The sequence below is a fragment of the Thalassophryne amazonica genome, chromosome 23, assembly GCF_902500255.1.
Source record: "Thalassophryne amazonica chromosome 23, fThaAma1.1, whole genome shotgun sequence".
Classification (NCBI taxonomy): Eukaryota; Metazoa; Chordata; class Actinopteri; order Batrachoidiformes; family Batrachoididae; genus Thalassophryne; species Thalassophryne amazonica.
In genome coordinates this window covers 19,810,677-19,823,511 of record NC_047125.1, presented here as the reverse complement: position 1 = coordinate 19,823,511, position 12,835 = coordinate 19,810,677, and the positions used below count along the sequence as shown (strand labels likewise).

The 12,835-nt window shown below is 41.5% G+C and overlaps 1 protein-coding gene across 1 annotated transcript in view; it reads left to right on the top strand.

The window, feature by feature from the left end:
* The window catches only part of LOC117505394 (B-cell scaffold protein with ankyrin repeats-like), a 37,843-nt gene that overhangs the window by 22,342 nt on the left and 2,666 nt on the right, over nt 1-12,835 (top strand). Inside the window, exons 7-10 of the mRNA XM_034165040.1 lie at nt 3,136-3,199; nt 3,421-3,636; nt 9,069-9,131; nt 12,518-12,699. Of these exons, the coding sequence (XP_034020931.1) occupies nt 3,136-3,199; nt 3,421-3,636; nt 9,069-9,131; nt 12,518-12,699 (525 nt within the window). The remainder of the gene's footprint in view (nt 1-3,135; nt 3,200-3,420; nt 3,637-9,068; nt 9,132-12,517; nt 12,700-12,835) is intronic.

Genomic DNA, 12,835 nt, shown 5'->3' with positions numbered 1-12,835 from the left:
TTGTGAGAATCTACTGGTACCTTGTTTCCCATGTAACAATAAGAAATATACTCAAAACCTGGATTAATGTTTTTAGTCACATAGCACTACTATTATTCTGAACACTACTGTAATTAACATACTATTAATGAAGAGATGGTGATTAATGATGTGTTCCATTTCCATTAATAAATCCTAAATCCTACACCGAAGCTTTAAGGACTACATGCGTTGCATTCTACATGCAGGTAAATAAAATTTATGAGGACCTGTGCAATGCATAACTTGTTAAGTCTGTCATGTGCATATATTCAAGCTCTCACATGTATTAATCCTTAGATGGGAGAAAATTCATATCATGGTTTGAAAAACTCAGGTAACTCAGAACAGCAGAAAAAGTCTGTAACAGTGGGTCAAAACACTGGAAGCACTGGTAATCAAAGCACGAGAAATAGGAACAACAAATATTCACATGCAACAAAGGTTGGCGTGCATGCATACAAAGCATCCAGTTTCTAAATAATAAAATAAAATGCTACTATAACACATGCTTGGCTCTTGCAAAGAAATCTCACACCTTAATTGAGTAAATATAGTTTCAGAGAAGTGCAAAGTGTTTTGTTTCCTGCAGAGTTGACCACTTCTTTTTTTAACTGTGCAGGTTTTCATCTCAAGTACTCGTATTGGTTGTTGCACTTTATGATCTGCTAAACAGCCTTATCGCAGAACCACCATGTCAAAAGACACTTGGCTATGAGAGTTCTTGAATTCACAAAATGCACCATCCCTTATTTTATCCCATGCTCACTTTTGTGCTGAGCAAAATAGTCTTCACAGCCAGCTCGCCTGCTGTTTCTCTGAAGCAATGCTGGTTGGGATTGTGGCAGTGAAATAGAATTTAATGTGGAGTGCCTAAGGTACTCGCAGTGTTGTAACTGCAAAATGATTTACCGTTCCAAGCTTCAAAAACAAAATAAATAAATAAATTCTTCCCCTGTTTGGAGATACCGTGCTGTGTGCTGTAGCATCGAACTGTTGTAATTCACTGCTCAAGCTGTTGCAGTAATTAACCCATCCTTTCTTCCTGTTATAAACCTCCACTGGTAAGTAATGCATTCTTAGTCGCCAATAAATAATTTGCCGTACATGGAACAGTGTAATATTGTAATTGAGTCATGAGTGGCTGTGTTGCTTGGAAACGGCACATTGAGACGGGCGCTTAGATGAAGAACATGTTGATCAAAGTAAGCGGGAGCAGATCCATTGCCTGGGATTATTAACTGCACCGAAAAGGTTATGTTTTCATCTACATTTATTTAACTGACAATTTCACCAATTTTCCCAAAATGCGCTTCAATGCTAACACTGGCGGCAGATTGGTGGGGGGGGGGGACAGTGTGCAGGAAATTAAAAACCTGTTTTTAAAAAATCGACAGAGCCTGTTAAAAGAGCCGGTTTTCTTGGTGGTGCACTGCTGTACTTGTCTTTGCTCGTGGGGTATTTCACCCTTCGGTATGTGGAGCGCTTGCTCTTATAATTTCGATCTCTGACTCTTTGATTAGTGGAGCGTTGCTCGAGAACCTTATGAGGCGTATTTTGGATTTTTCTAGGTTAACATTGCTCTGCTTCTCACCGGTGATTTGTTTATTGTAGCCTCTTGATGCTCTGGTGAGATTTCCTCTTGGCTGTTGTGTTTGGTGTGAATGCGCCTGCCTCCTGAGGGGTGTTCTTGATCTGGCTGACTGCCGTGTTTGGAATATTCTTCACTCTAAACAAAGGGGTTCTTTTGCTTCCATTTTATCTTTTGGTATTCCTCAGCTCACCAGGGAGGTTCTTCCTTTTGGGAAGGTGCTGGTTTTTCTTGGACTTCATATTGCTGGTTGGTACCAACAGATTTGAGGTGAGTGTATCTGTAGCTGTGGTTGCTGTTGATCTTGCTTCCGGTGTTGCTCAGGTACTGAGGAGTCACAGGGGTACCAAATGTTGAATCTTTGTCATATGTCCTCACAAAACAGATACATCAAATCAGTGGTTTTGCAGAGATCCCATCATTTAATAATCCATGCATTTTCTAAACCTGCTTATTCCAGTTAAGGTCAAGGGGGTGCTGGAGTCTATCCCTACGGATGGAGGGTTCTACTCTGAACAGGCCACCAGTCTACTGCAGTCGTCATTGAATAATCATCTCACTTATCTGTTCCTACTTCCAGAGTTTTTGTTTTGATTAATCAGTGGCTACTGTTACAATGAGTCGCAACATTATTTCCAGTCTATTGTGATAAGTTTCTGATTCTGCAAAAGGGTCAGGTCTGGGAGCTTGCGCTGGCTCCGTGCGTCGCTACATCCACCACACTGTGGAACCGCCTTGTGTCCTGAATGACAACCAACCAGGCAGACAAGTGGCCCATTCCCAACTCTCAAGAGTAGCCATCTATCTGCTGTAGCCAGATGAAATACAGGAATCTCCTTGGCCATTTCCGGGTGCCGGTGTCCTCAGCACTGAGGCATTCATATCTCCAGTTGAGATTGAAATGTGTTCATCTTGAATGTCACTATCTCAAACTGCTCACAGATGTCGTCTAAATATCAGACAAACAGTCTTTAATTGGTGCTAAATGATAAGTTTGGCCTGAAAGGGGGAGACCGTCTGATTTCATAATTACCCTGATCATAGCCCCGTCTGTCCCTCAGCATACTATTAGCAAATGGGCAGACTCCATAGCTGTTGTTGTTCAGGGAAATCCATTTTCTTGTAGCCAGCAGATGGGACACCTCCCCGACTCGTCTTGTCGACTTGAAATTACTTTCAAATAAGGACACTTAATATGCCTGTGTTGAGAATCCTGAAACATAAATCTCAAAGTTTGGCCCACGTGGCAAAAAAAAGAAAAAAAAAGAAAAGAATTTTCAAGTGACGCACCTTTCAGTTTTTCCCCAACATGCTTCCAAACAATGTTAGAAACAGAGAGAAAGAATGCACTGAGGGATCACTTATCCTGAACACAATCATAAACCAGTCACTGCATTGGGACCTGTTTTACAGTTGTGACAAACGTCTCCTTTTAAATAGCAAACAGTCAGAATTTATCTCTACTGAATCTGTATCTCAGTGATTTTCTTTCTGTAAATGCATCTCTTTATGGTCTGTTATTGCAGGAGAAGTTCACCTCAGGCGAAGATGATAATGATGCCAGTGTGTACAAAATGATGTGCACCGCAGGTGAGTCGAGGCCTGAAGGGAATTAGAACGTTCAGGATAACGGAATAGGTATCTCTTCTGTTATGCTCCATTGCTTTTCATTTCTCTGAGTATTTCCCCTTCAGTATTGACCATGCGATGTAGAGTTAACTCTTAAAATGGACTTAGGCAACTTTACTGCGTTACTCTTTGGAAAGCAAGTGGTACGAAGCAGCAGTGACGTTAATTCTGGTGTACATTAGGAAATCCCTCTGCAACAAATGCACAGCATGAGCAACAAGGAGAAGGCGAAGGGTCAGATGAGGAAGATCCTTACGCAGTACTCGGGGTGAATGATGACTGTGACACCAACCTGACTTCCAAAAACACAGTCCTTCTTGCCAATCGGCCACCAGCACCCAATCCTCGGCCTGAGTCCACCCATGTGAAGGAGGAACAAACACCCTACATCATTCAAGGTAATGACTTGGAGCAAACAAGAGGCACTTGGGGTGCATGACGACCCACCAAGATATAGAGATAAATTTATGACCAAAATTGAACCTGTTTGTTTGTCACAAGCACTCTGCATTTAAAGTTGTGAGGGCCCGGTCAGATGACGATAGCTGAATGAAGGATAGAAAGTCAAAAAGTTACAAATCGTTGAGAAAAGGTGGATGAATGATCCTGCACCTTTCCCATCACCGAAAAGCCTGCGAATCAAGAGCACAAAAAGGAACGAAACAAAACCGAAGCTAACAGAAGAAAAACGAAGCGAACACTGACCTCAACGCTTTAAACAAAATATTCACAATGATGTGACCGACAGCGGGTTTGAGACAGAGCGCAGCCAGCCCTGTCCTCATGTCTGCAGTACTTGGTTGTCTTGACAACAGGTGAGAAATTTTGTTTGTCTTGACAACAACGACGTGTGCACACGCAGGCCAACCACAAACGGATGGAACGTACGTAAATAGTTAAAGTAGTTTGATAAAATGTTCTTCCTGCTATTGTTTCTGAATGATATTGTTACTTTTCGTCCCACACATGGACGAGTCATCAGCGATACAAGGATGTTACATTCAGCTCATCGGAGCATTGGTTACTGATCCATTCAGATATCTTCAACGTTCGTGCAATAGGTCGGACGACAGTCAAACGGAATGCTAACGTCACGGAAACTATGCAAACGATAAGGAACAGTCAAGACAGAAAGCAAAATGGAATACAGAAGAATACAGACAAAGTGAGGGTGTCATCGGGATTCGTTCACATTTTTCAACAATTTGAACATTCTGACAGAGCGCCGGCTGCAGGAATGAAGCTGGATGGCAGTTAAATGATGCTATCGAAAGTCAACGTAAGTCCAGATTTCTTGTTACATTTGGTCTTGCTGCCCTTCCTTAGTGCCGTGTGACCGGAGCTTTAGATATCGGAAAAGTGGAACTTTACCAACAAATTCTGAGCAAATTCAGGGCCATCTCTAGGCGGTATGGTGCAATTGCATGCCGCAAATGATACTGAGGCACGTCTGAGGTCTATTTGCTGTCCAGATGGAGCATATACTGAGTGCAAACCTACGCACAGGGTGCAAGGTGGTTGGCTTTTTATCTTTATTCATCAGGAGTGTGTTGTCCACCAGACATAAATTAACCCAACAGAATGTCACCTGCCATTTCCCTTTAAGCTGCTGTGCACGTGACGCTTTAGTCCCGCCTATCATTAGCATGCACACTCATGCAAACATGCACTGGCGACATATAACCAGAAATTAAAACGTCCGAGCCACAGCAGTACTTAAATTACACAGGTTCCTTCTCTTGAAGAACCTGCGATGTGAATCTGAAGATTTCACCATTCAGTTCTCCTGAGACATAACGATTTACAGTAAATCACGTTCCCCTCATTTGTATGCAAGGACGTGAATTAAAACTGAGATGGGAGTTTTGGAGATCACACACACGTCAAAGAGGCGTATTTGTGACGGTGTTTCATTTTAGCCCATAAACCATAAAAGCATGGTCATTCCATTCTGTATCACAAACAAAAAACTTGAAAGCCCATTTGCAGGAAGCAGGAGCCTGGAGTCTGTAATTGTTCAATTCCAGCAGTGTGAATATTTCATGAAGTGACTGATATTATTAAGGCTTATAAATCATTGAAGCGGCTGCGGCTTCGCTTTTTCATCTCGCAAATGCAAACATGCTCGTTCATATTAACTGTCGAGCTCAGAGACTATTTTATGTGCGCTTTGGCAATATCAGTTTTACCCTCTTCCCAACAGGAAAATTGAGGCCACCAGTGCATTCATCCAATCGGCTGCACTCCTCAGTGAGGAGGAGGGAGTTGCCATCTGCAACCAATCTTGGCCAGACCGAGGCCAAGCAAGGCAGAATAAGTCATTACACATGTTTTCCATCGTCCTTGTTCCCAGAGCGCTTTGAGAGAGAAAGGGATATTGAGGTTTCCATCTATTGAGACGGAGGAGCTTCAAACCACACGAAGATCACATTTTGCTCCTCGGCTCCCGCTGTAAGAGATGCGAGAAAGAGAGACGGGGTTTGGAGGAGGATAAGGCACCGAGCCCAGTTATCAGAGAACGGTGCACAAGTGGGAATAACGACAAGATTCCTTTTGTGTTAGCAGCGACGCCTTTAGCTCCATTTCCTTGAAACACGAAAATGAAATTCAACCCTGCTGGGATGAATGATGAAGCATGTCGCAGACAAAGAGAGCATGGCACATACTGTATTGGGTGATGGTGCAGGTATCCGCCAGATCCACAGGTGCAGTTTGCACCATGAAGTCCAGGATAGACAGAGGCAGTGTTTGAGCAAAGAAGAGGGAAAGAGAGATGCTGTCACTGAGGAAATATTGGGATTATCTTCCAGGGTGTGGATGTTGAATTTTAATCCAGTTTTGGTCATGCAGCTGCAGCAGTTCCACCACCTCAGACAAGCAAAACAGTGAAGCCTTTCATTCTGAGTGTTTACTACAAAACCAAAGGCATCCTTCACTGAGTCCACTGTAATTCAAACCAGCATGGGTTTTGTTTTTGTTTGGGAATCACCAGGAATGCTCTGGAATAGGGAATTCTACATTTAACAGGATTTTCTGACACAAGCATGGCATTTATGGCTTATTCACAGTGAGACTGGTTTTGCACACTCTATCCATTGGTTGAAATGTTCCATATTTGGGTGATGGCTCCATCTTTTGGAAGATTCATTATAATGCAGGTGTTTTTGAAACACTGCAGCAAGATGTCAAGAAGAAAAAAGTCCTGAGGCCTTTTAGTTCCCATGCTTGCCCCCAGATTCTGTAGCCTAAAGCAGATGGGAGACGATGACACCCCCACTTGGGCTGGAAACCAGTCCATCACATGTTAATTCTCCAGCCGAGGCTGGTACCCATTGACAACTGGGTGGATTGAGACCATGTAGATTAAGCGTCTTGTCCAAGGACACAGACAGTCACTGTGACCAGGAATTGAACCCAACCCTCTACTAGTGTCAGTTAGGAACCTATTACCCAATGTGGACAATGTCAAGTAGTAGGAACATTATTCAAAAGTACAGTGCATCTGGAAAGGATTCACAGCACTTCACTTTTTTTCCACATTTTGTTATGTTACAGCCTTATTCCAAAATGGAGTAAATTCATTTTCCACTCAAAATTCTACTCACAACACCCCATAATGACAACATGAAAAAAGTTTAGTTTTTTCTTTTTTATTAAATTTTAACCAATTTATTAAAAACTAATATGTTGCCCATGGCGATCCACAGGCAACAGATTAGATTGGGTAGTGTTTACAAAATAGATAGGTAGCTGATATTTTTCAAGGTTGGTAATAAATTAAGCAAGGCTTGTATAATGAGCTGGAATGGCGTGTGATTCCAGAATGTTTTTAGAACCTTAGACTTCAACAATTTTTAAAGAGGAACTCAACCCTTTTAATTACTGTAAATTATGTAATATTTTAATGGAGAGGAAAGCTGAGTTCTGATAGAGTGACCATCGAGTTCTTGGTCACATCCCTGACTAAGGTCCTTTTTCCCAGTCGCTCAGTTTATCTAGGGGCAGCTCTAGGAAGAGTCCTGGTGGATCCAAACTTCTTCCATTTATGGATGATGGAGGCCACTGCGTTCATTGAGGCCTCCAAAGCAGCACAAATGTTTCTGTACCCTTCTCCAGATTTGTGCCTCAAGACAATCTTGTCTCAGAGGTCTACAGACAATTCCTTTGACTTCATGCTTTGTTTGTGCTCTGACATACACTGTCAACTGTGGGACCTTATATGTAGACAGGTGTGTGCCTTTCCAAATCATGTCCAATCAACTGATGCTATGGTTTGAACCCACAAATGCAGAAAGTCAGATGCAATCACTGGTGCAAAAGTGCAAAACAGTCCAACAATCCAAGAGAAGATGACAAGGGGAAAAATTAGTAAAATCCAAAAACACAAGACTGAGGACTCTAACAGAAAAACTACTATGTAAGTGATAACAGGAATGCACAAAATAGCTACTAAACTGGAGATGACAAATGTGCTCAAAGTACTTACAATCATGGACCACACAGGAGAAAACCAACATGAAGGAACCAGCAAATAAACTTGGGCTTAAATACACACTGGGGTGATGACACAAACAGATGATAGGTGAGGGTAAAACAATCGACAGCTGTGAGGAAGAACTTACATGAAACATACAAGCACAAACACACCAACAAAATAAAACAGGAAGTCAAACTACAGTTGATGAAGAAACCATGATCACACTAACCCCAGGGATAAGACACAATAACAAAGGAAACTAAATTGAAGACAGTGACAAAAATAAGCAAAGGTAACTATGAACACAGATTGTGATACCGACATAAAAGTTCACACAGACTTGGACACAAAACCAGGAACAGTCACCAGGGGAAGTCAGAGGAAAAGGACCAAAACAGAAAAAAAAACCCAGATGCAAAACCAAAGACGTGCACAAGGGGGGATGCAGAGGAACATGACAAGCAGACAGGGATCAAAACACAAAGAACACCACAAAAGGGAACAAACAATATTGCCAATACCACAGACACCACAAACACAGGATGCACACATAGACACCGGATACACCAAAACAACTGAATTTACGGCAGGTTACTCCAAGTTGTAGAAACATCTCAAAGGTTATTAGTGGAAAGAGGCTGAGCTCAAATTTGAGCTTCATGGCAAAGGCTGTAAATACTAGGTTGTTTGTTTTTAATAAATTTGCCAAAATCTAAAAAAAAAAAAAAAACTTTGTTCACATCGTCATTATGGGGTGTTGTGTGTAGACGTTTGAGGGAAAAAATGAATTTCATCCATTTTGGAATAAGGCTGTAACAAAATGTGTAAAAAGTGAAGCGCTGTGAATACTTTCTGGATGCACGATATGCCACTGTCAACTTACCTTACCTTTCACCCCGGATGTCTACAGATGGCACGTATGCACATGCCTACATATTCTGCAAAAATATCTATTTTACAGCGGCAGATTTTTTAAAAATGATTCCTGCAACTTAATATTAACGTTTATCCAATGTCAAGGCCTGTTGGATGAAATCCCAGGGAAGTTCTTTGGTTCCCAAGCTCCAGCTGCCTCATGGTGTAGGATAGTACTGTATTGTCCATTTGCATGGTCGTAAATCTTCCAGGTACTGATTGTGTACTATTACATGTCTACTGAGTATGCGGACACTCTGGATTGTGACAAACTTTACCAAATATATAGGAAACTAGAATGAATATTTGGATGGAGCCCCAGTCTACATTTTGGAAGCACAACTCTTACACCACTGAGCAATCTGGTCTGCATCCTCACAGTAAATTATGTTTTCAGATTTATGAGAATTGTTATTGTCAGATGATATGTGTTTACAGTGTTCCAGAAGAAGACAACACAGGGAGATGCAAATAGTTTGTATTCACTTCCAACTAAACAAGGTGAGTGCTAAAGTGACACTTCAAAATATTACACACTTTAAAGCCTGAATGACTATTAAACAGCATTTATCTCATGTGTTGTCTGCAGTCCAGGATGCAGTTCAAAGTGCAAACACACGAGATCAAAGCACAGTACCTGAAAAAAGTCTAGATCAGGCAAATAGTTCTTAAACTGTGGTTGTGAGACTTGGACTTTAACCAGCAACCTAAGGTGATGACTGGATGCGTTTGGAACGAGGTCCATTTGAAAGATAGCTGGGTAGCATTAGAATTGGTATAAGGCATAAGGAGTATCATTGACATTGTGAGGGAACATGATCCAAGCCAAGGGGACATCAGTGTTTCACCCGAGTGTGGCAGCTGGATGGTTACTTTCAAAAAGTGGGGCCATGCTGGTTGTATACTGGGTAGTTGCCATCCAGTACCCAAAGCAGTTTCATGGTGTTGTGGGCATGGGGATGCACGGCACTCGTGTATGCTGCCAGACTGGGCTGGATTTGTCCTGAGCTCTCTGACAGTTTCTTAGAATGTCACCCTTGGACAATATACCAGATTTAAGACAAACACTGGATGTCTTTAGCACGAAATCTCTCTGGAGAATCTTTGGGAAACCAACGGAATATCTTTGCGTCAAATGAATAGTTGCTTCAGGAGATGCAGATGAGATGTACGACTTGTGTTAAGAGGCAATGTCAGTTATGACACTGTGGAAATATGAGCTTGATTAGGGGTGCACATGTCAGTGCTATAACGCCACAAACTGGACAAGGCCAACGGGATGCCTGTCAGTGTTTCAGCTGGCTACAACTATTTGTTTCCTATTATGTTGTACGGCTGGTGACAGGTCCATAGATCAGAGAAAATCAATTACAGTCTTCAAAGACGTGGGCTAAAATGGATTACTGCTCAGTCTCCTTGTATAAATGCCATCTGGATTGGATTTGTCTTCTCAACTCAATCAATCAACTTTTTTTTTATATAGCGCCAAATCACAACAAACAGTTGCCCCAAGGCGCTTTATATTGTAAGGCAAGGCCATACAATAATTATGAAAAACCCCAACGGTCAAAACGACCCCCTGTGAGCAAGCACTTGGCAACAGTGGGAAGGAAAAACTCCCTCTTAACAGGAAGAAACCTCCAGCAGAACCAGGCTCAGGGAGGGGCAGTCTTCTGCTGAGACTGGTTGGGGCTGAGGGAAAGAACCAGGAAAAAGACATGCTGTGGAGGGGGGCAGAGATCGATCACTAATGATTAAATGCGGAGTGATGCATACAGAGCAAAAAGAGAAAGAAACAGTGCATCATGGGAACCCCCCCACAGTCTACGTCTAAAGCAGCATAACCAAGGGATAGTCCAGGGTCACCCGATCCAGCCCTAACTATAAGCCTTAGCGAAAAGGAAAGTTTTAAGCCTAATCTTAAAAGTAGAGAGGGTATCTGTCTCCCTGATCTGAATTGGGAGCTGGTTCCACAGGAGAGGAGCCTGAAAGCTGAAGGCTCTGCCTCCCATTCTACTCTTACAAACCCTAGGAACTACAAGTAAGCCTGCAGTCTGAGAGCGAAGCGCTCTATTAGGGTGATATGGTACTACGAGGTCCCTAAGATAAGATGGGACCTGATTATTCAAAACCTTATAAGTAAGAAGAAGAATTTTAAATTCTATTCTAGAATTAACAGGAAGCCAATGAAGAGAGGCCAACACGGGTGAGATATGCTCTCTCCTGCTAGTCCCCGTCAGTACTCTAGCTGCAGCATTTTGAATTAACTGAAGGCTTTTTAGGGAACTTTTAGGACAACCTGATAATAAAGAATTACAATAGTCCAGCCTAGAGGAAATAAATGCATGAATTAGTTTTTCAGCATCACTCTGAGACAAGACCTTTCTGATTTTAGAGATATTGCGTAAATGCAAAAAGGCAGTCCTACATATTTGTTTAATATGCGCTTTGAATGACATATCCTGATCAAAAATGACTCCAAGATTTCTCACAGTATTACTAGAGGTCAGGGAAATGCCATCCAGAGTAAAGATCTGGTTAGACACCATGCTTCTAAGATTTGTGGGGCCAAGTACAATAACTTCAGTTTTATCTGAGTTTGAAAGCAGGAAATTAGAGGTCATCCATGTCTTTATGTCTGTAAGACAATCCTGCAGTTTAGCTAATTGGTGTGTGTCCTCTGGCTTCATGGATAGATAAAGCTGGGTATCATCTGCGTAACAATGAAAATTTAAGCAATACCGTCTAATAATACTGCCTAAGGGAAGCATGTATAAAGTGAATAAAATTGGTCCTAGCACAGAACCTTGTGGAACTCCATAATTAACTTTAGTCTGTGAAGAAGATTCCCCATTTACATGAACAAACTGTAATCTATTAGACAAATATGATTCAAACCACCGCAGCGCAGTGCCTTTAATACCTATGACATGCTCTAATGTCTGTAATAAAATTTTATGGTCAACAGTATCAAAAGCAGCACTGAGGTCCAACAGAACAAGCACAGAGATAAGTCCACTGTCCGAAGCCATAAGAAGATCATTTGTAACCTTCACTAATGCTGTTTCTGTACTATGATGAATTCTAAAACCTGACTGAAACTCTTCAAATAGACCATTCCTCTGCAGGTGATCAGTTAGCTGTTTTACAACTACCCTCTCAAGAATCTTTGAGAGAAAAGGAAGGTTGGAGATTGGCCTATAATTAGCTAAAATAGCTGGGTCAAGTGATGGCTTTTTAAGTAATGGTTTAATTACTGCCACCTTAAAAGCCTGTGGTACATAGCCAACTAACAAAGATAAGTTGATCATATTTAAGATTGAAGCATTAAATAATGGTAGGACTTCCTTAAGCAGCCTGGCAGGAATGGGGTCTAATAAACATGTTGATGGTTTGGATGAAGTAACTAATGAAAATAACTCAGACAGAACAATCGGAGAGAAAGAGTCTAACCAAATACCGGCATCACTGAAAGCAGCCAAAGATAACGATACATCTTTGGGATGGTTATGAGTAATTTTTTCTCTAATAGTCAAAATTTTGTTAGCAAAGAAAGTCATGAAGTCATTACTAGTTAAAGTTAATGGAATACTCAGCTCAATAGAGCTCTGACTCTTTGTCAGCCTGGCTACAGTGCTGAAAAGAAACCTGAGGTTGTTCTTATTTTCTTCAATTAGTGATGAGTAGAAAGATGTCCTAGTTTTACGGAGGGCTTTTTTATAGAGCAACAAACTCTTTTTCCAGGCTAAGTGAAGAATATATGAAACAGCCAGTTTAATTCCATAATCTTTCTTCTTAACTTGTCATCACATGTATGAAAGAAGTGGGGGATTATTTTGTCAGATTTTGTGATCACCAACAGCAGAGCTTTCTGTTATTCATTGCAGCATGTGACAATAAAGACAACGCCTCTTCCACCTACGACACCATTTCACCAAATCTGACACGTGGACTTGAAGGATCTGTTGAACTCCAGCAGAAGGTCAAAGTGGGGTTGTTCACTTCCAAGGCCACCAAGATCTTCAGCGATTACCAGCGAGTTGATAAGGACATGGACGACATGCATCAGGTACACAATTTCAGCATATGATTAACCAACATCATTTGGACAACGGTGCATAATTTGGTAGCATTTTCTTTGATTTTTTTTGAAGACCAAGTTTGGAGAGTCAGTGTTTCCAGTCATCGAATGCTGCATAAATGCT